The sequence below is a fragment of the Tachysurus vachellii genome, chromosome 1, assembly GCF_030014155.1.
Source record: "Tachysurus vachellii isolate PV-2020 chromosome 1, HZAU_Pvac_v1, whole genome shotgun sequence".
NCBI lineage: Eukaryota > Metazoa > Chordata > Actinopteri > Siluriformes > Bagridae > Tachysurus > Tachysurus vachellii.
The window spans coordinates 16,056,015-16,080,337 of NC_083460.1; the positions used below are offsets into that span (position 1 = coordinate 16,056,015).

Sequence of the window (24,323 nt, forward strand, 5' to 3'; positions counted from 1 at the left end):
AATTGTTTCACCAATGTAGTCTAAGCTACTCTGATGAGTGGTGGATCAGTGGTTAAGACTCCGAGCCTGAGTAGTGCCACGGTGGCACTTTTGGTCCCTTGAGAAACGCCCTTAATTTTCTCTGCTCCAGGAGTTCTGTATCATGACTGACCCTGTGCTCTAATTCTAACTGGGGAATGTAAAGAAACAAATTTTGATGTCTATGTGACAAACAAATGCTTGTTCTGTTCTATCCGTAGTATTTTACAGAATGCTAATACACCAAATAAACAGATTAACAGATATATAGGAGATCTGTTATGTTACAGAGAGTCAGAATGGTTCACAGTCTATAGATTGGATGTAGCAAAAAAAAAAGTCATGCAAGCAAGAGGATTTTCCTTCTGTGAATGAGAACGAAGAATTACTGGATGCATTCGTTTATTTGTTCATCCTTAGTAACTACCACACATCTTTGTCTGAGACCAATTATGAACTCGAGTGATGGAGCTGTGTTTGAGGAACCGAGCTTGAATTCTTACTCCATACTGAAAACTTCTGCCATTTCTACATCTGTGATTTTTTAATTGTCATGGCCACTTTAGAGGTGGATATTTGGAGCACTAAATAAATAAGGATACACGTGACACAACTGCGTTCCATCCTTATTTGAATTTATAAGTAAAATCATTGAAAATGTTCTTTGTTTTTTCGGAATTATCCCCAGTTTCCAGTAAACGAGTTCCCTCCCACAGTAGGAGCACTCAGAGTCAGGTGTCTTGCCTTCATATAACCGAATCATAAATGCACACCCAATTTCTTACAGATGTTCTCACGGATCGTTTCACATAATTTACCTTGTGCAAAATGATTGCCAAGATCAACCGCATTGTTTTGAGCTACATGTGCTTCATGACTCTGAACCATGGCTTGTGATTAAAATTTCCATATTCAACAGCATACCTTTCTGCAATGGTAAATTGTCTCAAAGCGTAATCTTCTCTCCATCACACCAAGAGCAGATTTTCCGGAATGCGTAAAAAGGAAATTGTGGCTTTTTACCAATACGGGTTGGAGGTCAGAACCGTTTCAGCCTCGATAAGAGTTTTAATGTTAGAGAGTCTTTCGAAGGTTGAATGTGTTTTAGTTATTTTTTTTATGGGATTTATTGATTAGGCTCTGTTGACGTCATTGTATCTTTGAGAAATTTTGAAAAGCAGTGAGTCCAGGTGTTATTTTTCCACTCATCTGTTTCCTACATTTGACTGTAATTTCCTTACATCACCCGCTATTATTCTGACCTTAGTTTCCTTTGTTTTTTATTTGGAAAAGCACCGGCCATGTCGACCCCTAGAGCAGCTTCGTAATTGTTTGCTTCGTAATTAGTATTATGTGTACAGCCGGCATCCAGACCTCTCTCTGGCCATAAGATCCAATTTATTCATAGCATGCAAAGAACAATTTTCTGTGAAATTTTGTAATCCTTCTTTATTTAATGTGGAATTTGAATCCAGTGAATTTAATTCAAACTGTGCTTGGAAAACCAGACGGAAAAAACGGTATTTTGAATGGCGCTTGGAAGAATGTAGGATATTAACATCAAAATTCTGAGGAACATCTCTCACAAATATTAAAATTTAAATGTAAAAATATTATTTGTATGTGGATTAGGGAAGAGGTGAAACATCCAGGATTCCCAAGTAAAAATGAAGAAGGTTTTTATGTTCTACTATGATGTTAAAACTTTAAAAAGTTCTGCTAACATTAGCTTACTTACAATGATTAGCAGCTGAAAACTGAAAATTAGCTGCTTAATTAGAATTAAGCTATTTCAAAAGAAGTTTTCAGTAGAATCTGAAACACTTTAGATCTATCTGCTTCATTATGGGTCATATCTTCCATTTTAATTCTATGTTTCTTAAATGCTAGATAAATGCTAAGTTTGACAACTTTGAGAGCATCTACTTTTGCCTGGGAATCCTACATGCATCGCCACATGACACCTTTTGTCCTATTTTACATAAAATCTGTATTTTTTGGTCAATTTGATTTAGAATTTTAAAGATTTGTATTGAACACTCAGTTTTTTGTTGTTGTTGTTGTTTTTTTTATCTTATTTTAAACTAGAAAAAAAATCCAAATCTTACATCTAGCACATTTTTAAACAAAGATTAAAAACAACACACAACTCTTTTTTCTTTATAAAACATAGACATAAAACTGACACATTTTCTGAATTTCTTAATTTTCTAACAAATCAAATTTGATGTTACAGAAATAAATAAAGAAAGCGACGTGTTATGTAACAGACCGCTTTGCAGACAAAAAAAAAAACATAATGAAGGCTTCTGGGTTTTGCTGAAGAAAAAAAACCTTTAAAACATTAAAAATGTGACAGAATTTTCAGGATGCTCAGAAAAATATTTAGTAGCCTACTTCCTTAAAAAAAACTGCACAAATTGTCCCTAATGCTACTGATGGACTTTTAAAATAGCGGGTTATCACAACAAATACTGGCATAATTTTTATAGTATTTTTTAATGTAAAATATAAATAGACAGAATTCTTAACCAAATTATTTTTTTCAGTTTCCAACCTTAATAGATTTGATGTAGCTTGAACAAAGTTCTGTCTAATCATGTCATGATTGGCAAGTCAGATCCCAAAGCAATAAAGTAAGAACTGCCAAAGTGCCACAGTTGGGTAAAGTCCCAAAGGTCTGAACACAGGTTCAGAAAGTCACAAATAAATTTCTTGAGGATCCAGCAGGGGACAGCAGAGTCCTTCTGTAAGTCCGGCTGAGCCGAGCTGTTTTTGATTAGGCCTCTGGCTTGAGCACAAATCAGCTCTAATTTGTAAGCTGTCAGCGCAGCCGTCTGCTTTTGGAAGCTCAGTGCCAAAGAGCAGCGGCGTGTAAAAAGGCGAGGGCGAGACGTTCCGCCCCCCTCCCTCAATCCTGCCCCCCTTCAAGACGGTCGGAGCTCCAGAAATTGGTTCCAGAGGGACGCTGCCAAGCAGGCCAACCTCCTCGAGTAGCTTTGCATGTTTTCGAAGCTGGAGGAAGAGGGTTGTGGTGGCTGAGTTCCCCTGAGGCTGGAGGCAGGACTCGGTGCTGAGACTCAGACGTTCGACAAGAGGAGCAGAAACCTCCTGCTGAGTCTCTGGAGGCACAGTGAAGGGGGGGTGTGAATGCGACTGAATGTAGACTTTCTGGCCTCTTTCACACACAGTGCAATGCATGCCATCAACGGTCTGGGGACTCATTATATCGTACGTATAAATAGATGATGACTACACGGTTCACTAGACACCAAGCAAACTGAAAACAGAATCTTTGTGTCTTGTGTGGTTCATGTTTAGTCTAGATTTTCTCACCTGTCTCTCACCTGGGTCTTATTACACAGGGCTTTTCAATTCTCAAATCTGACTGATCACGTGCGGTTGATTAACAGCAGCTCTGACGTTAGGTAAAGATGACTGAATAAGATTTCTGACATGGGAAAGATTTCAGGACCGAGGCCGATCTGCTTTGCGGTTTAATCGTAACCAGACAACCTCTAGTTTTTTTTCTTCCTCTCATTAACTTCATAACAAAGAAAATAGTCAGACCGGGAGGGCAACAACTTGTCTCACAATCCTTTCACAACCAGAACCTCAAGGTATTCACAGTTTTGCGATCACAGAAATGAGCACTTTGTGGCATACGATTAAAGGAAAACAATTAGCATTTTTTGTTAAAAAAGCTCACTTTTTTACTTTCAGTTAGAAAGTTAATTTAAAACTTTATACCTCATGTGATTTTGTTTTGATTTGCCTCCTCCTAATTTCCTGATTGTGCTGTTTTCTGTTTTCCATACAGCCTTTGATTAATTTGTGTATTTACATCCTTTCGTGTCTTTTGCTGTCTGTCGGAAATATAGTTACAAGTTAAAAGCATTTAAGTGATAGTTATGCACACTATATTGATGGCTCAGCTTTGAACAAAACACAAAAGAAAATTTCAACCTTCATCCTTTTTTGTTTTCAAAAAACCACCTGAACAAACACAACACCATAATTACTACCAAGAAACTGGTACAAACAAACATCTAAGGAGGACCTGAAGTCTTAACGTGTTTTTACCTCAGAAATTCCAGTCCATGTTTTCAGACCTGTGCCTGTGCCGTCTCTGTTCACGATCATAGATTTATCCTTATTTTAGCGACGGACTTTGATGACGATTCCTCGAATTAGCCTTAATATTTTTTGAGTATACGCACATGCATGCAGCTTTCAGTCACCGCTCATTATAGTAGGACTGTCTTCTCTTTAAGCTCTTCTGTTTATAGCATATGAAGTGTATTTTGAATCATTTATTATTAGTGAATATGCTGAAAATAGTGCTGAATTAAAGAAAAAAAAAGACGAAAGTATCTGGATTATGGTCAGAATTTTTTCCAGAAAGAAAAAGGACTTTACATCCAACCACCAGCCGTCTTACTTGGATATGTTACAAGCCCGAGATGGAGGATAATTAATTTTGTCAATAATCACAGCCAGACTGTACAAATCAAGAATACTTTCTAGCGCTTAGCTGTTTTTAAGGCTCTAAATGTAGCCCACACATTTCACCTCCACTGTGTAACATCATTCATCTCCCCTTCTTACTCGCTCATGTGACTGCCACTCGCTGACAGCCGTGTTGAGCTTGTGGGCCCGATTCCATCCAAACCTCATCGCTAAAGTACGGAGCGCAAGCGTGTGTAGGACAGCTGTCCTTTTTTTGTGGCCCTATGAGACCAGAGCAAATGGAGTTCCAGGACTGAAAGGACGTGACTTTGTCTCGTGTGCTTTGGAACGAATTCCTTGGCAGGTTATTGAATCTCAATCGATGACTAGATATCCAGTAATGACTGTCGCTGACTGTTAATGGGTCAACACACACACACACACACACACACACACACACACACACACACATTTTTGTCCTAGTATCCTTGTGAGGACGTTTCTTTGACATAATTCTTAAGTAAACTATCCTAACACAACATTAACATCAGTAACAAAAATGAAAATATTTAAGCCTTTTCCATTTGTTTTGTTTTGTTTGTATCATTGTTTTTTGTTTTATATTTATTGTCAAAAAGCAGCCTCATTAGGACCAACCAAATGTCCCCACAAATGTAACTCTTCTTCCTCACCAAGATATAAGTACATGCCCCATCAATCTAGCCCCATCAATAAACACATACCCCCCCCACACACACACATACACACACACACTTCCACCCCTACCACACACATTTGTCTTAGTATCCTTTTATAGGCCTTTCATTGAAGTAATTTTTAAGATAGCTAATTGACCCTAACATTAACCTTGGTAAAAAAAAAAAAAAAAAAGAACGAAAATATTTTGTATTTTTCCAGTTTTTGTTTGTTTGATTTTGTCAAAAAGCAGCCTCAGGAGGACCAGCCAAATGTCCCCACGTATGCAAAACACTCAAACGCTCAGATATAATTATATTTCCCCACCAAGATATAAATACATGCTTCCACATCTGCTGCTTCCCCAAACCCACACACACACACACATTATATATATACATACACATCTCATTTCGTCTGTCTCCCGCTCCTAAATTTAGTCTTTTGTCATGTTATTGGAGCAAAAGTTAACAGCACACCCACCTACTGTACAAAAGAATGTTACGGTTGAATTTCTTTCATATATTTCATATATTTCTTTCAATATTACAGGTAAAGATCTGTGTAAAATGAATCTGAGTCTCACTGGAGTTCACACACAGCATTAATGCTTATTGTCTCTGTGTTGTTATAAGCAGGTCGTATAGGACCTCCAGGCCCACCCGGTCCTTCCGGTATGTCATAATACACACAAACGCACACACACACAAATACACACACACGCGCACACACTTTTTATACTGCAGTATTTTCTCTTCAACAGCCAAACTCTACCCTGTAACATAAAATGATTTCATTCTGGTGCTAATTTGTTGGTTGCTAAAGTTTTATTATTAGCATGAGACAGTAGCAGTTGTTAGCAGCTGTGTAAGGCTCTGATGCCATAGCAGGACAAACTCCTGTGCTTAGTCCCTAAAAACAAAAGTGCTTACTTTTCTCACTAGCCATTTTTTTAGCAACCTTCTATATCCTATTAACGAGAAATTTAATATTAATAAAGAAGCACTTTACACGTTAGACTCAGAGTTACAGAATGCTTTGCAACTATACGACACGGTTTATGGAGCTTGATTACACAAAACCAGAATAAAGTACAGCTGCATCGTTCTCTTATGTCGGAGATGAAACGAGGGCAAAATGCCACATCAATGCTAGTAGTAAGTGGTCAAACTGCACTGTAGGTAATTTGGGAATAGACCAAATTTTCATCGAAAGAGATTTAAATAAAAATAAAAGCACCAGTGAAGGTTAATTGTAAAGATTACTATGTTCAGGGTGGATTTTTTTCTTTACGTGTTCTGCTTTATTTAAAAACAATTAAAATATTTCAAAGTGCATAATCAGATTCTAGTATTATAACATTCACACTTTTTTATGCTGTTTTTATTCAGGCCCCCCAGGTCCTGCTGGAGCTCCTGGCCTTCCAGGATTACCTGGACAAGATGTAGGTAGATGTTCACACCAAAAATAATAAAATACAATAGTAATAATAATAATAATAATAATAATAATAATAATAATAATAATAATAATAATAATAATAATAATACGGGGCACGGTGGCTTAGTGGTTAGCACGTTCGCCTCACACCTCCAGGGTCGGGGTTCGATTCCCACCTCCGCCTTGTGTGTGTGGAGTTTGCATGTTCTTCCCGTGCCTCGGGGGTTTCCTCCGGGTACTCCGGTTTCCTCCCCCGGGAAAAAAGACATGCATGGTAGGTTGATTGGCATCTCTGGAAAATTGTCCGTAGTGTGTGAGTGAATGAGAGTGTGTGTGTGTGCCCTGCGATGGGTTGGCACTCCGTCCAGGGTGTATCCTGCCTTGATGCCCGATGACGCCTGAGATAGGCACAGGCTCCCCGTGACCCGAGGTAGTTCGGATAAGCGGTAGAAAATGAATGAATGAATGAATGAATAATAATAATAATAATAATAATAAGGAGAAGAATGCAGATTTATGAAAAAAACATTTAAAATATGTATATAATATGATGTATAAAACATGGTAACATCGACTTCCTAGCTTCATCAACTAAAGAAGCAAAGGTCATGCATCTGAAAGAAAATGCACCTGAAAGCCTGTGTGTGTGTGTGTGTGTGTGTGTGTGTATGTTTAGGCACAGAAGGGTCTGCCAGGCAAATCTGGATTACCAGGATTTAAAGGAGACCGAGGTGAAAGGGTGAGGCGTCATTCTACTACATGTTACTGAATCCTGTATCATCTCATAATTGCTCAGGTGCTGTCATGTTCCTCTTAAACGCACTTGTAGCTCATCCTCAGGAACGTAAAATCGTCGTTCACAACAGCCCTGATGTGCTAATGAGTGGTTTTGTGTCACCAACCATTTAAAAATGACTCTATTTGACAGATATAAGCCTAATTTCTATTGATTTGATCAGCTTTTTAGTTGCTTCCACATAAAGTGCTCTTCATATACATGACAATAAACGTGAAAATTTGCTGAAACCTGGTGACTCTACTGTATAGTTAATGATATCACGCTTGTGTGCTATTACTGTAAGTGTCAGTTGCCTAATATTGAATTCTGCTCAAAATTCACTAGATAGTACAACATAGCATTAAGAGACAAAATGTCTAGCCTTGAGCCACTGCTGCTTAACCCTCCATTTATTTCAACACAAATTTACACACCATTGAGGATCTGACATTTTTAAAGTGTAAGCTACTTCTCACACATGAGGATTTTTTGGAATTTGGCCATTATGAATCATTTTCCAAGATTAATGATCATTTTGAAACTGAGCTCTCAAAACAACATTGGTTATATTTCTGTGTTTGATCAACGATCTGATCTGATATTCTTCCAGTGCAGATTCTGTCTTTATATTTATGGGTCAAGCTCATAATTTGTATGTTTTTGAGGAATCAAACAGCACTTTATTTTCACACAATCCATGAAATGACTCAGCCTGTGGAAGTAGACAGTGATGTTTGTGGATGACATTGTGATCTGTAGTGAGAGTCGAGAGCAGGTGGAGGAACACATGCAGAAGTGGAGGTCTGCCCTGGAAAGAAGAAGAATGGAAGTCAGTCTTAGTAAGAGAGAATACATGTGTATGTACGAGATGGAGGGAAGTAGAACAGTGAGGTTAAGGGGGCTGAGGGCAAGAAGGTGCAGGAGTTTAAGTATTTGGAGTCAACCGTCCAGTGTGACGGGGCATGTGGAAAAGAGGTCAAGAGGCGGGTTGGATTGGGTGGAGAAAAGTGTCAGGAGTGTACAAGACAGTAGTGAGAGCAGCTCTGCTGTATGTGTTGGAGACTGTAGCAGTGAGGAAAAGACATGAGGCAGAGATGGAGGTAGCAGAGATGAGGATGTTGAGGTTCTCTTTAGGAGTGACGAGGATGGACAGGATTAGGAATGAGCATATCAGAGGGACAGCTCAGGTTGGCTGTTTTGGGGACAAGGACAAAGAGACTAGATTGAGATGGTTTGGACATGTACAGAGGAGGGAGATGGTTATGTTGGTAGAAGGATGTTGGAGATGGAGCTGCCAGGTAAGAGGTCAAGATGAAGGGCAAAGAGGAGATATATGGATGTGTTAAATGAGGACATGAAGGTAATTGGTGCGAGAGTAGAGGATGCCCAGGATAGAGTTAGATGGAAACTGATGATTCGCTGTGGTGACCCCTGACGCTAAAAGCTGAAAGTAGAAGAAGATTAGAGACCATATCTATCCACTCTTAGATACATGATCCTCCAGTGCAAAAGTGTGAATTTTGTACAGTAATTTGTAAATATTTGTTTATCCAGGGACCTCCAGGATTCATTGGGGAGCAAGGCTTGGCTGTAAGTGGATCTCAACCTCAGCATACACGTCTTTGGCTACTAAGAATACGATCGTTTTGCCATGACTTTAATTCAATTGTTGCCTTCACAGGGCCCAGTGGGTGCCAAGGGCCAGAAAGGTGAACCAGGAGAGAGCCTGCCTGACGTGAGCTGCTTTAACACTTCGATACGTCTGAGCTAAGTCTCAAGGAATGATTGAAATTAATGTTTGGCAGTTAGCATTGTATAACTACTGTTTCTATGCTAGTTTTTCTAAGTTAAGGTTACTTTTATTCATAGAATTGAAGACAGATTTTTAGCTCCTCAAAAAATTGTATGTCACATTAGATTGAATTTAACTTGACTGGGTATGATGTGATTGCAGGGTGAAGGAGTTCAGCAGCTGAGAGAAGCTCTGAAGATCCTGGCGGAACGAGTGCTCATTCTGGAGCACATGATTGGCATCCACGGTAATGGGAACGTTTTACTTATTCATGCTCCTGCAGCCATTTATCAAGTGTCCATCAGTTTGGTCTCATAATGGGTCTGAGATTCTTAGAGAATAGGGTTTTTTTTGCCTTGTGCAAGAATGATTAGTGAGATCTGCCTTATGTTCTATAATACACTCCCTTCGACTTTCCTTCACATGAAGTGTATGTCATCTAGCGTACACTCTAAACATGAACAAGTGCAGAATCAACAAACCATTTCGGATGTTTAATAAAGTAGCGATTCTTTTAATTTTCAAGAAGAAGAACAATGCCGGTCTTCAGACCTTCAGGACCAGGGTTGGACACCACTGTTTTAATGTGTATACATGTGTGTTTTTCTGCCTGTAGAGAACCCAGCAGAGGCTGGCTCTGGACTAGACGGCCTGTCAGATGCTCTCGGTCTACAGGCAGGGAAGATCAAACGGGCCGAATCAGTGCGCTTCCGCTCTCTCTCTGCTGGCAAACAAAAGAGAAGGAGTGTTTGACATTTACACTAGTGAATTTGTCTAGCTGTTATTCATTACTGTTAATAATTATCTTTTGAAAGCCTGAGCAAACAGCACTATTAAGGACATCATTTATAAGAATTTGGTTTTGCTTGACATGAAAGTGGTTTTATATTTTTTTTGTGTGTGTACATTTGTGTGTATGTACGTATGTATGTATGTGTGTGTGTTTGTGTACTCTTTGTAATTTCAGATTTTTCTACTTTATGGACTATGTGCAACATTTCATCTTACGGTCTCTTCTGCACTCCAGTTGTTTCTTACGCGTACCCGGTAAACACACACTTGTGGACAGGTCCACACTACACCTGGTGATGGCTCGTCAGCGTCTTTTCAGGCTTGTTCTCAGTTCTTGAGCTCGTTAAGGCCGTAGTGAGTCAGGTAGGAACAAATGAGGCTCCTGCCTGAGAGGCAGCTCCAAATAAAACACTGTCAAATAAGAAACATCTGGATCAGGCTCAAAAAACAAACAAACACCCCAGCCACCTATTGTTTTGGTTCGGCAGTTCTGAAAACAGCTTGTTCGGATTTTGTAGGATGTTTTCTGTCAGCTAAATTGCAAGCATGGCTTTGATTCCCCATAGTCTTGGCTTTCTCTGTGCTTCTTTTCTGTTTTCTCCCGTATTATTTGTCTCACCCTACTGTGCGAGTAAGTATAACAAACATATCAGTTGGACTGCAGCTTTCCTTCTCTCGCAATTTGCAGACCATCTTTTCTCCCGAGTATGTTTACTGAGAGTACAGCTGGCTCTGTAGAAGGGAAATTAATAGGGTACTTACTCTAAGATAACGAAACATGTTTCTGTGACTCGGTGCTCTGCTGTAATGGGATTGCCCTATTTATAAGCCATTTGTTTTCGAAAGCCGGTTTCCCAGATAACATTTGTCTCACTCATTTATGCTCCATTAACAGTGAGACAAGATTATAGTGTATATTGACTTCTGTGCATTAGGACCCTATTTCCAATCATTTATTTAACGGTTACTGTCATTTTATCTTAGATGTTATGTATTTTTAATTGTTGGTTTACTTTCTCTGTAGCCTGTAAGATTTTACCCTACGGTGACCTCTTTCTTACATTAGCAGCTGATCAGCGGTGGTACACTGCTGGTTCAGTAAAATAAAATATTTAACCAGGTTGATATCATACAGCAGTGTGAAAAATGTTTAACAATAAAACATGACGTGAATTAGTTTGACTTTGTACTGTACTGGAGACTGTATGGTGTCATGGCTGTTAGTATATTCTGCCTTGTATTCAGACAATATTTACTATTTTTGCACTCTCATGTCAGATTGATATGGCACTGACATGGCGATAAAAAACGATTTCAAGGTTGTTTGCGGAAATTGGTGCACTCAAAAAATGTAATGTCATTTAATAAAAAACTGAAAACTTATTCATAAATGAATGGTTTTGATTTCGAGTATGTTGTTGCCTTCTCTTTGATCTATGTTGCACTTATTTTTTTACCCCACTTTCTTCCACTCCCCAACCACTAGCTAGTGGTGCTACATGGTGCAACAGCTACTAATCTGGGAGATAAAGAAAACATACCACTCTTCCAACATATACTCATATGGCAATTGAATCTGCTTAGAGCACTGTAGCTACCTCTATTCTGTATCAGCTAGAGTCACTATGATTAATAGGGGAGAGAGATCTATCCCACCCACCAAGACAGCAGGGTCAGCTATGCTCCAGGCTAAAGAATTGTTGGGATTCATAGTCACAATATTCCAATGTGAGAGGGGAGCATTTACATGGTGGCTTATTTGTTATTTGGTTAGCTTATTTGACTCACCCTTGCATTGTTGGGGGTTTGATTCCCACCTCTTCCCTGTACAGGTTTCCTGCAGATACACTGGTTTCCTCGACCATCCTAAAATGTGTGGTAGGCTGATCACCATGTCTTGTTCATCGTATGAGAATGGGTATGTAAGTGTGTGTAATGGAGTGGCACCCTGTACAGGGTGTGTCATGCCTTGTGCCTTCAGGCTCCCCATGACCCTGTGTATGATAAAAGTTTCACAAAATGGATAGATGGATGAACAGCTAACATAAATCAGGTCTGCTGTGCATAATGCCAGAACATGAGACCAACATGAGACCAACGTGATTTGATCATATAGGCCTACACAAAATGTCATTGAATTCCAAGTCCAGGCCCAGGACAACATGAGTTCTGCTGGGAAAGGATTTTTCCACATTTGGAGTGCAGGAATTTTGGTTAATGGGAAGTATGCAGTCAATCGTATGTCTGTCATAGTCTTGCTGTGTCATAATTCTGTTTAGCATAATACCAAAGATTCCAAAAGCCACAAAAGCAAAGAAAGCTTTCTTTAAGCTATTATGAAAATGAAATGCTACATGCCTTTCTAGACATTCTAAAGTGTCCAAAGTGTCAGATGTGCCATGCCAGCCATACCCTGTTCATCATGCGTTCAAAGAAAACATCTCCACATCACCAAATAGAAGGTTCAATGGACTCATATTGTTTGTGCCAAATTCTGATCTTACCATCAGCAAGAAAGACAAAAAAAGCCTGGATTAGAATCATGAAGCAACCTTATCCTAGTCCTCAAGAGTCCAGCTTTTTCCCTGACAAGGTTGGCATATGAGATGGGCTTCAGCTCTTGTAGCCTTTTTGAGACAATGTCAGATATATGGTGCATTCTGAGATGTCTTTCTGTTAGGGGTTTAGGCATTGGGTTTCTGACTGGAAGGTCACAAGATCATATCCCTGCATCAACAACTGGGCCTTTGAGCAAGACCCTTAACCTTCAACTTGTCATGTGTATCCTGTCTCAGTTGTAAGTTGCTTTGCATAAAAGCATCAGCCAAATGAGGTGAATGGTGAATTCATGTGTAATTAGCGAGACTGTGGCCCCTTTATTTCCTTTCATGATACCTGACACAGTCTTGTGACCCCTCAGCAGTGTTTTTGGTCCAGCGGAAAGCAGTGGTAAGAGAGCAAGAGGTATTATTTGATTGTTGTACCAAGCACACAATCCACCTACTTTCATGACTGGGAGGAAACTGGAGAACTCCTGGGACATGGTGAGAACATGAACATGCAACTCCAGACAGGCAGTAACCCAAGCTCAAAATTAAACCAGTTCCCCTGAGGCTAAGAGGCAGCAACCTTACTAGCTGTGCCACCTTCTAATGTTACATTATGTCTTAAATACGTTTACTATTTAAAATACATACACAAAGGTTTTCAAAGGATATTTCACCCCAGGCATGCTCACAAGACTTTAATACTTGACTTAAGACTTGAATAAATTTTTCCCAGAAATGGAGTCTGTGTACAATCCAAAATGTCTTTATACATCTTCAGAGTTACAGCACCAAATATACATTATTCTAGTCTTCAAATCTCAAGGACCATATTCAGTAACAAAGATACCGATAATGCGTAATGACAATGACATTGATGAATGTGATGGCAAATCAAAGTTTAGTCCCTGGTCTCCTCACTCCTGCTCTTTTTCTTCTCCATGTGTGATCACATAGCAGAGATTCTTGTAGTCGAGATTACCAGAAACGTCCAGAGGGAACATCTGAAACATCTGAGTTATCTGCAGGAGGAGTGAATGAAGCAAATAATGGGGTTTGAAATGCTTAAGGGGCACAAAAATTAAAGTGGTGGACAACTTATCGCTTGGTTACAATTCTTAAGTTGCTAGCCTAATCAGTTTCTACTGAGTGTTCATACTATTCTTGTTCTTCCATTAATAAATACAACTGAGCAAATGAGAACACGTACACAAGCTAATTATGAGATGACTAGCGGTAGGCTGCTTATTTATTTTCCTTTCAGGCTCATACATAGAAATACCTATAACATTACACGACAAAAGGAATGAGTGCATAGAATGAACACTATGATAATTAGATATTAGCAAAACCATTTTGTAGCATCACTGCAATTTGTTAGATTTTTATTGTTAGCAAAGTTGTGTGTTTTCTGTTCCTTTGTGTTCATTTTACAGCTGAAGTACCTCATCTCGAATAAAGACCAAGTCTTGAGTGGAAAGTTTGAGCTTTTAATGGAAGTTTATCTATAAAAGAGCAAGTACACTGTATTGACAAGGCTTCCTGGTCAAACTTGCTAACTTGCTCCTTGCTAATGCCACTGTATATTAGTATCTTTGTACCAAAAGCGTAATGAATCATTTATACACAGTGGTACCTGGGATTGTAAAACTGCTCTGTTGCCAAGTGTATGTTGTGTGAACTGAACTTATTTGTGACAGCAATAGAATAAATGAAATTAACTTTATACCTTTAAAGGTCCTTGCTTGTGCTACAGTACTGAAAAAACCCACTTATTTCTTTATGTCACCTCTGATCCCTGTCTCACCCGGTCACTGTGTCTTCCTGTCTGTCTCGCTCTACACTCGCTCTCTCTCGTTTACTGCCTTCCTTAGTGAGCCTGCATGTGGGTGTGGGTGTTTTTCTTGCTCCCGTCAGCTGAAACCGATGTCGGTATAAACCCAGCGGGATCCGCCTATGGGGAACGAGTGGCACGGTGTTTGATCATGAGCGTGAGCACATGTCTCCTGTGTGTACCCACATGGCTGATCAAGAGCGCTGCCCACAAGCCCCTGCGGACGCCCCCCCCCTTCCTTCCCGAGCGTGCATTGCCCTGCCAACGCAGCATGGTCGCTCATCTGCTGGACACGTGGGAGCCAAAGTGTGCCTATGCAATTTTTCTTCGTTCATTTTACCCCCTCCCCCACATTATCCTATGTGGGGTTTTGGGGGGTATTTGACAGGAAGATGGATTATTGTAATCACAGGAGCCATCAGTGAGTCAGAACAGGGTGCCATGGGAAGCCAGCCATCAGATTACTGCACACTGCTGCCATGGGAACAGAGGGCTTGTTTGTTTTTATGTGTGTGTGAACGAGTGTGTGTGTGCGTGTGTTACACAGGCATTTATTTTCAAGGCTTTGATATATGGTGCATGAAAGCTGCTACACAAAATGAGTGACTCTTGTGTGCATGAGGGTGAGAGAAAGAAAATGCCCTGATCATACCAGTTGCAAGGCTAATATTGAGTTTCTTTTTATGCTAGCACGTATGTGTGTGTGTGTGTGTGTTTGTGTTTTAATAAATCTACTGTCTGAAATATTAACTGGCAGATAAAATAATGATAATGACATAGAAAATTACAAATATTTAATTACATATATTTTAAAACAAACTGTCAAGAGAGTACATTCATGTTGCTCACCTCAGCTTCGGTAAATTTATCTGCTTGTGACATCAGGTAATACTTGATCCTGTAGGAGAACAGAAAAACAAGCATGGAGCATGAATTATTTACTGTCATTTCATGACAAGTTGCATTAATATTCATTCCCTGTAAGAGACCCACATTTTGTAGTGTCACAACCTAGAAATAAAATGGATATAAACGGGATTATACGGTATGTTAAACTTTGCACAAACCTACAGAGAACCTTAGTGGTACATGGAATATGATGCTCCCACCACCATGCTTCACTGTATGGATAATGTTCTTAGGCTGATGAGCAGTGTTAGGTTTTCACAACAGGTACCACATTTTATTTTTATACCAAATCCCAAGACTTACATTTTCTTTATCTTATCAGACTGGAGAATGTTTTGATACATGTTTCCTGAGCCTCCAAAACGATCTTTGCTACTATTGTGAATAATTTGCCAAATTACATTGATCTTCCAAATTAATGTTCACTATTAAGAACAATTTTGTGTAGATTCATTAGAGGTTCATAAATCTCAGGTAATTCCATTCATTTTGAGGTTGGAATGCTATAGAATGTGGTCATAATATTAAAGGGTTCAAGTGGAAAAATGAATGCATTAACACATTAATAATTAATCCATTAATGCAGTCCTGGGCCCATGGTTTACATGCCAATTGTACAGAAACAACCTGTCTTAAGTAAAAAGTTAATCACTTACTCATCTCCCTTCAGTACACCAGTTCCCTCTGGGTCGAAAATCTTGAAGGCGTTCAGAATGTTCTCCTCCGGGTCAGTACCTGAAATGTTCTTCTTAGTTATAATCTGGGATTAAAGTTATCAGTGTATCATTATTATACATGAAGCTGGAGTGTACCTTTGAGCTTCTCCCCAAACATGCTAAGGAACACTGTAAAGTTGATGGCGCCGGGGGCTTCCTTTAGCATGTCATCAAGCTCATCGCTCCCTACGTTCAGACGACCTGGAAACACACACATAAATGTCTACACTGAAACAACACAAATTATCCATGTCAGTTAAAGCTCTCATGAATTTATGAGGCTCTAATGAGGCAACTTGTAAATCGGGCTGTTCCATTTCATTATCGGGGTGCCATGTAGCCCTTATAACTAATATCTCATCTATCTATCTATCTATCTATCTATCTATCTATCTATCTATCTATCTATCTATCTACCTAAAATCTAATAAATCATGAATTTAATCTCTTAATCTCATTCTCTACAAGTTTTCTTTGTCATTTCGAGTTTGCTTTTAAATGAGTAAGACTTGTTAGCATAGAATTAGCAAATACACATTCTGTAGTTAACTAGCATTTATTGCTAATGACATTAGCACATTATATTATGTGACTATCCCAAATGGTTCCAAAAACAGGGTTGAATGAAAGTTCTGGGACTAAAATATACATTTTTCATCAAAATGGGAGTTCAAGCATGTGCTGTTAAAAGATTCAAACATTAAAGTGAAATCAATGATATTTATGATCTGATTTTTATGAGTGTAGTTAGATTGGTCTGGAACGGAGGTTTTTTATTTATTTATTTTTTATTATGGTTTTAAGATGTTTATCTATAGCAAACCAGATATGTTTCATTTACTTAATCTGTCTTTTAATGTCCATCCATGTTTTTAAATGTAATCTGAGTGGGACACAAATGGTACCCCGATTGTAAATTCAACCCGAGGAAGTGTCACTTGAGAAACTGAGAGTGTTTACCTACAGCGGCGAAAGTGTCTCTGAGATCATTCTTGTCGATGAATCCGTCTCTGTTCTGGTCCATAATGGTGAACGCCTGCAGGCATTTACAACACGCTAACTCAAGATACATCATCCGCTCTCTATATATCAAAGAAATGTGCTACAACTAATGTCTTAAAGAGTCCATCCATCATGTGCGTTGTGAATTACAGTGATTATAGTCTACGTCTGGTCTCAGACAAGGAATCGGCTGTTAAGCTCAAAGCTTCTGTGAGTTATGGTTTGTATTGTTTGGAAATGTCGTATATCATACATGTTTGGATAAATGAGGAAAACGCTCTTGCCTCTTTGAATTCCTGAATCTGGGACTGCTCGAACATGGTGAACACATTGGAGCTGGCTGACTCTTTCTTCTTGGCCTTTTTGGGTGACTGAAGAATATTAGCAGAGATTATTAAAAGCATTATGGCTTCCAAAATGAAACATATGATTCAAATTTTCTTATTCATATCCCTAACATAACCTAATCAAAGAATTCTGACTTTTGTTTATAGAGGGGCAGTTTTTTCATCATGTTACACTCCACACAGGTGTTTTTGATGCCTCAAATAAACAATGACATTCATAATGTGCTGTAATTATTATTAGTTGCGTTAATATTTCCTATTTTTTTCCTAGCCTAACTTTTTTATTTTATCTCAGCATTATTGTTGAGAGGAATGAATGATTTCCTCAGTAAGTGGCTCTGCCTCATACTACTAATTTCCCATCATCCTGCTCAACAGCAGCTAAACACAGAATCACGATACGTTAGACACTGAAAGCTAACGGTGTCCTGATTATCTTTTTATCAGACGATGAAAGAATTCATTTGTTTATATTCATTAAAAATGTCTGATAATTCGCTGGTGGAATGGAAATGCAATGTACTGATAAATGTACTCATATGATTAATTATTTCTCTTGCTGAATGTAATTATATGTACATGATATTTTATGAATTACTAACAATGTATATACCTTATTGATTACACCATCACATTTAAATAGTTTATTTTTCTGAAAGCTTGGGAAAATATGTCAATTTATATTAAAATTGAATTAAAGCCATTGAAAACAAATCCATAGTAATACTCGCTATTTGATCTGGACAAATATGGAGTGATATGCTGCAAAACAGTGGAAGAGAAGAGTAGATGTAGCCAAGGTGTCGTGCAGTGGATAAGCTGCATTGTTGGAAGATTTAGCGCACGCTACACTAGTCGATCTACACAGTTTCAGCACACAGCTTTACTAAAAGATTTATAAATGAAATCCAAGTCTTTAACATTAAGCTGTTTGTCTGTATCTTTTCATATATATTTATATATTTTTATTTTCACAAAAAAATTTAGCATATCATAAAAAGGAAATGGAATATTACATAAATAAAAACCCCAAATAAATAAAGGCAATATGGTTGGATATGGATATGGTTGTTTGGTCTTCTTAATATTTATAAAAATGTATAATCCCTCTTCCACTCTAAGATAAATATTTTTCCTTTTTTTAATTTTGTATTTCATTGATCATTTTCAGCACAATCTTCACAAATGATCTCACATAAGATTTACGTACGATTTCAAACAAAACTAACCCTTACCTTAATCTTAGTGACTTTACACACACAACCTTTATAAATTTCCAAGCGTGAAACCATCTTAAACTAATCTGTAAACACTGCAATTTATTACCCAACATGCAATTGAACGTGACATGGTGACTGTCCACAATCCTCTGCATGCATCAGTAACTTTAATTCATTTCTGCTCATTTATCACTATAAAATCATTAATAAAAATCCAAAGCTTGAATGGTAACCTACCATTGTGATGGTGGCTGAGATCCTGCAGGCACTCGGTTAAAGCCTGGGGAGACAATCGAGTCCTAGCGCTGCTGTTTTATATACGAAACTTGCAGTGGCCAAGCATACCTGCTCTAAATTTAGACAATAGAGCCTAGCTTGGAAAATGCAATAACTAAGCGCCCTTGTGAGGTATTTAGACCATGTGCAACTCTTTGGCTTCTTTAAACAGAGCTGTGTTCGTGATCGACAGACAGGGGTCAGGAAGATGATATGAACCTAAATACTCTGTAGTACTTATGTTCCAGTGGAAACAGTTCCATTTAACATGACAAAAACCTTCATTCTCAACACATAGCAGACATCAATGCAGAATAGTATATGCTAGCTAGAATGGAACTGTTGCTAATTCCTAAAAATGTGAACTCAGATTTCAAGGTGGAGTTTTTTGTTTGTTATAAATATTTTTTAAGGTATAAAAATGAAGTAGAGAGGTATACAGGTATCATGCTATATGATTTTCGCTAGCTGTTATTCATCGTCAGACATGTTAGCATAGTTCAGATAAATCATCAGCTAAATAAACGTAATTCATCACGAATCATGGGGTCCGGCTGGTGCATGACCTGACAACATGTGTTCACAAGAGCCAAGAGTTATTCTTATCACCACTGCATGGGATAATTTATCAGATTGGCACACACTTCATATTAATATGTAAATGTTTTATATGAAATAGAAATATATACAGTATATAGCACAACTTAAAGCCAAAGAGCAACATAAGGTGGGTGTTACGTGTAGTTCACGTCTCTGCAACTAGCAGGTTTTTCTTTAGCATTAAATAAATTGGGGCAAAGAAGCCTTTATTATTACCACATATATATTACAGCTCAGTAGAAGGGTAACTGCGGATGTTGGGGTCAGAGTGCAGGGGCAGCTATGATACAGCACCCCTGGACCAAGGGCTCAACAGTGGCAGCTTGGCAGTGCTGGGGTTTGAACCCTGACCTTTCAATCAACAACTCAGTGCCTTAACCACTTGAACCACGACTGCCCCTAAGGACAAGCACGTTCCTTTAATCACAAAAAGGATTACTGTATTTAAATATGTTAAACTTCCAATGGTATTCTACAGATTTGTATTGACAGATTCTATGTACAATACACAAAATCAATATTTTTTTCAGTGTGAAATTTTGTGGTAACCTCAAACCTTCAGACAGTGGCGTTAGATTGGTTTGTAGCTAAAGCCGAGATCAAGCAAAACGGTGGAAACAAACAGGACATGGTTATGTTCATTGGTGGACTTTTTTAACTTTACAGGCACTTGTCAAATACTGATTGCCGCTCTTACCCCCTGAACCGAATTATAGTCACCCCATCTAAGCTTCAGATTAAACTCTTTCCACGAATTGAAGACTGAAATAGAGCAGAGCTCAGAAGTTCCAGCGCTGATCCAGTGCAGCCAGATGCTAGTAAACGAGGTTTAAATGGATGGAGCAAATGATTGTACTCCATTGTACTTGATTCTGTGACCCAGACCGCTGTCGTTATTATGTCATCGCTGAGTCTGCATCTAAACTGGGAGAGAAATGAATGATTAACATGAGCGTGCTACGTTTATTCTTAGTTGCCACACAAAAACTGACAGACAGAGCACCTTTTTTGGCTCTGGCAGGGAAATGATGGCGTCTATCAGGAGAACACAACCTGGACAGGTGGAGGAGTAAGCCTAGCATGGGGTCAGGGGCTAAATATAGACTGTGGCATTATTGGCATTATTTATGAGGTGACTTATAACGGGTTAGCAGCAGCCGGGCTCTGTGTGTGTGTGTGTGTGTGTGTGTGTGTGTGTCTGTGTGTGTGAATGAGTGTGTGTGTCTATGTGTGTGTGTGTGCCAGTGTGTGTGAGTGTGTGTGTGTTTGTGTGTGTCTGTGTGTCTGTGTGTGTCTGTGTGTGTGTCTGTGTGTGTGAAATTTGTGTGTGAAAGACATTTACTTTTTCAAAGATTGTAATCTTCATGTTTGATCTGCATGTATATGTGTGTGAGTGCATGTGTGTGTGTGTGTGTGTGTGTGTGTGTGTATGTGTGTGTGTGTATAAAATTGGACCCACTATTAACAAATCATATATCAACCCTGGTGTCAGAAGGATGAACATTGTGTGTGTTTACTGTTTCGTCATGTTTATAATTAGGCTACTTTTGTGAGAAGCTTTTGTTGATGTTGTGTTATTAATGCAGTGACACTATCTGTATTTGTTGTTTTGACCGAACTGTATCTATATTCTTATTGAAACCCAAAGTAGGCATGGTCTGAACTCTGACTCTGACAGTCCCTCAACCTCTGAAGATGTTCAAAAACATGTATTTATTATTATTATTGTTATTATTATTATTATTATTATTATTATTATTATTATTATTATTATTATTATTATTTAAACGTGGCTCACATCATTATTATCATGATTTGTACCAGGCTACAATATTTATAATCCGAACAATCCAGTAATTTAAACCACTGACCGGGCAGTTACTAAGGATGAGTGAATCAAAGAAAATGCTGTAAATGTATTGTACATGTCATTTTTTTTTTTACTTGGCTACTAGATGTATATATAGCACTTTCACGTGTCGCGGCATGCCGTATTCATGATTCCACAGCACATGTGTCATTTTCTAGACATTACTAGACAGGACCTACAGATTTACACCAGGCTCTGTTTGTTTATTTATTGTGTTTTGGGTCGCACAGCAGAGTAACATCAACCAGGAGTACACAATTTATATTTCTCACCCATTATGGATGGAATAAACACCGGGGCCTGCTGTTACAGAAAAATAATCAATCAACGACCGGCTAGTGTTATGCTTCTGACAAAGGCAGAGTTACTGTTACAACCCTGAACACACAGATCCTTTACCAATACTAAAAGTTTTTTGTCTTATAGGAAATGACACACACATGTTTGTTTGTTCTTATGTTTAAAGTCGCGAAAGTTATTTTGTGTTTTGTGATAAGTTAATAAGATGAAAATAAATCCAACCACAAAGCTGTCTATGCTGAGGACTTATGAATACTGCATCAGAAAATGTAACCTTTGACCATTACACGTGAAATATAATAATTTAATCTGAAAAAAAAAAACAAAAAAAAAGATTAATCAAGTTATGGTAAATAAAAATTACAGAAATAATCTTCTAACCATATCAACAACTATGACGTTTCTTTTAAATCTGTGGACCATAACCACAAGTCCCTGTGTAAGTTGTTACCATAGAAACAATAAAGTATGAGATGTAGCCAGAGCTTCTGACCAATCAGATCTGAGAATTTAACAGCACTTTAGTGTAAATTGGATTATTTGTCAGTCAGGATGAATAGTAGTTTTGAGGTTACTTTCTGATCTTAAATGGTGTTTTACTGCTGAATTTAATGCTTGCAAATTTCAGGCTTTTTTTTTAATAATAAAATGAATTAAAGCATAAGAAAATTAATCATTGTGAAATATATTCTGACTAAAAAAAATTAAGGTTTTTACCCTTACACCATTTTCTGTAATCAAGCAGGGTATAAAAGTAGGTGTAATAATATTCAGCTACCACTGAGTGGCGCCTCAGCTGCATACATAACCATCAACATGTCTGATCTCCATCATCTTACAGAAATATAATGTAGGCCTTAAACTTTAATACAGATTATCATGTACACATCATCTCTCATAGATACACACAGAGACAGAACCCAGTGCACTTCTCATGCCCCATTTCTTTAATTCCTCGATTGTTCTGAGAGGTCCGGCATCCCTCATAATTAAACTTTAATCCCATGTACCGAAAGCTATTTAAAATTAGGCCTGGCCTCCTGAGAGGCAACGTTGGATTAAAACAAGCAAGATAAGACAGGACAAGAAGGAGGAGGAGGAGGCAGTGAAGCAAGGGGTGTCTGGGATGGAGGATGGGGCGTCCACCAGGGAGACAGAAATGGCAGGAGCGTGGGGAAGTGGGGGATACGCAAAGCGTCGGTGGGCTGGAAGAACAAATCACTGGCAGGAGATATGAGCCTCTTAAGGGGTTGTGTGTGTGTGTGTGTGTGTGTGTGTGTGTGAGAGAGAGAGAGAGAGAGAGAGAGAGAGAGAGAGAGAGAGAGAGAGAGAGAGAGAGATGGAAAGAAAGCAACCCCTGGGAGAAAGAGAAGCCAAACCTTAACAGCTATTTGGAAAGACAGCAGTAACATCTTGTGTGGTGAAGAAGCTCATGGCAGCTAATATACAGTACATGTTACACTACAACTATCTTTTCTTTCTTTCTTTTCATTTTCTGAACTCTGTATCTCAAACATCACTATATTTGGCTACAATCATATACTTGTCATAAGGTGTATTTATTTTTATTAATAGCATCCGTTAGAGTCAAGAAGCTTAATTCCTATCAAATCTAAAATATAACACGATTCGACAGAAAAAAATGACAATATCGAACTGTAATCTAGCTAGCAGCTAGCTATGCACGTTCGGCTACAGTAGTTCACATTTTAGAGATGAGTACCCACGATGGTTACTTGGTGAAAGATCATAAGTTTTCCTTCTAGTACTTTTAGTTTGAGTAAACTGAACAATTTCTACTTTTCTTTCTGGAAGAATTGAAGAAATCTGCTGAGATTTTCTACTGTTTCCTCACCATTCCCAAATACTGACCTGATATCTGTGTATTTTCAGTAGTTTCATACATTTCATGCTAGCTTTTTAGTGATTGACGCTAACTAGCACAGCTACGGTAACTAGCACAAACAGCTCATTTTCTGTTCGGATTTCAATCAAACCATAACATCAAGTTAGGAAAGAGACTTTGAATTGAAATATTGAAATTGAATGTGTGAATTTGTTAACCGACATAGCCACAGCAAAGAAGAGAAGAAAAAAAGCACATTATCGTGCTTAATTAGCCGTCGCTAATGGTTGTCAATGAGCATTAGCTTGTTCACCCAGGCAATAAATTAGTTAATGTGTGGAGATTTTTTTTCAGTATGTTTTGTTTTTTAAAATGGCATGATTAGGTCGCATTTTTAAATACAGTAAACAAATACAGTTCCGAGATTACTCGGAAAATCGTCGTCTCTGTTGTACCGAAAATGTTTATGGTCGATTAATGAGTATAGTATGAGCGGAATGCTCTTCCAAGTGTCTTCCAAGTATGTACAGTATGATGTATGTATTTGTTGTTGCTATACAGTAATGTTATTAATGAAAATTGTCTACACAGCTAAGAAGCGTAAATAGATTCACTTATATAGCATGTTTGTAACAAGAGTAAACTATGCACGTCTGTTATTGTGAAAATGCCTGTAAGGACTGTGTGTCTTTTCTTTGTGGATTATTTTTCCATTGGTTTTGTTAGCAAGGGAGTGACAGCAGTTTTCTGTTGTTCTTTTGGACTTTTGACTGATTAACATAGCTAACTCCCTTCCTTCTTAATTAAAGGTGATTTGTTTTGGTATTTCAGGCTTTGAACACAAGTCTTTATTACCTTGCTAAAACAAACATTGCTATCGGTTGTTAACACA

The 24,323-nt window shown here is 38.3% G+C and overlaps 2 protein-coding genes across 4 annotated transcripts in view; one reads left to right on the top strand and one right to left on the bottom strand.

The window, feature by feature from the left end:
* The window catches only part of LOC132848710 (collagen alpha-1(XXVI) chain), a 32,949-nt gene extending 21,601 nt beyond the window's left edge, over positions 1 to 11,348 (top strand). For 2 of the 3 annotated variants that reach the window (XM_060874665.1, XM_060874682.1), the window contains exons 8-14: positions 5,799 to 5,837; positions 6,555 to 6,607; positions 7,280 to 7,342; positions 8,936 to 8,971; positions 9,063 to 9,116; positions 9,336 to 9,420; positions 9,790 to 11,348. In XM_060874665.1, coding sequence (XP_060730648.1) covers positions 5,799 to 5,837; positions 6,555 to 6,607; positions 7,280 to 7,342; positions 8,936 to 8,971; positions 9,063 to 9,116; positions 9,336 to 9,420; positions 9,790 to 9,926 — 467 coding nt within the window. In that variant the 3' untranslated portion in view covers positions 9,927 to 11,348. The remainder of the gene's footprint in view (positions 1 to 5,798; positions 5,838 to 6,554; positions 6,608 to 7,279; positions 7,343 to 8,935; positions 8,972 to 9,062; positions 9,117 to 9,335; positions 9,421 to 9,789) is intronic. The other variant, XM_060874674.1, reaches the window with a different exon arrangement.
* Positions 11,349 to 13,169: 1,821 nt separating this feature from the next.
* On the bottom strand, positions 13,170 to 18,884 carry LOC132848732 (myosin regulatory light chain 2B, cardiac muscle isoform-like). The gene is made up of 7 exons (XM_060874694.1): positions 18,777 to 18,884; positions 17,257 to 17,343; positions 16,931 to 17,006; positions 16,067 to 16,171; positions 15,911 to 15,989; positions 15,195 to 15,243; positions 13,170 to 13,533 (listed from the first exon to the last, which is right to left on the bottom strand). Exons 1-7 carry the CDS (start codon positions 18,777 to 18,779, stop codon positions 13,429 to 13,431), a joined length of 504 nt encoding a protein of 167 aa, XP_060730677.1. The 5' UTR covers positions 18,780 to 18,884; the 3' UTR covers positions 13,170 to 13,428.
* Positions 18,885 to 24,323: the final 5,439 nt, after the last annotated feature.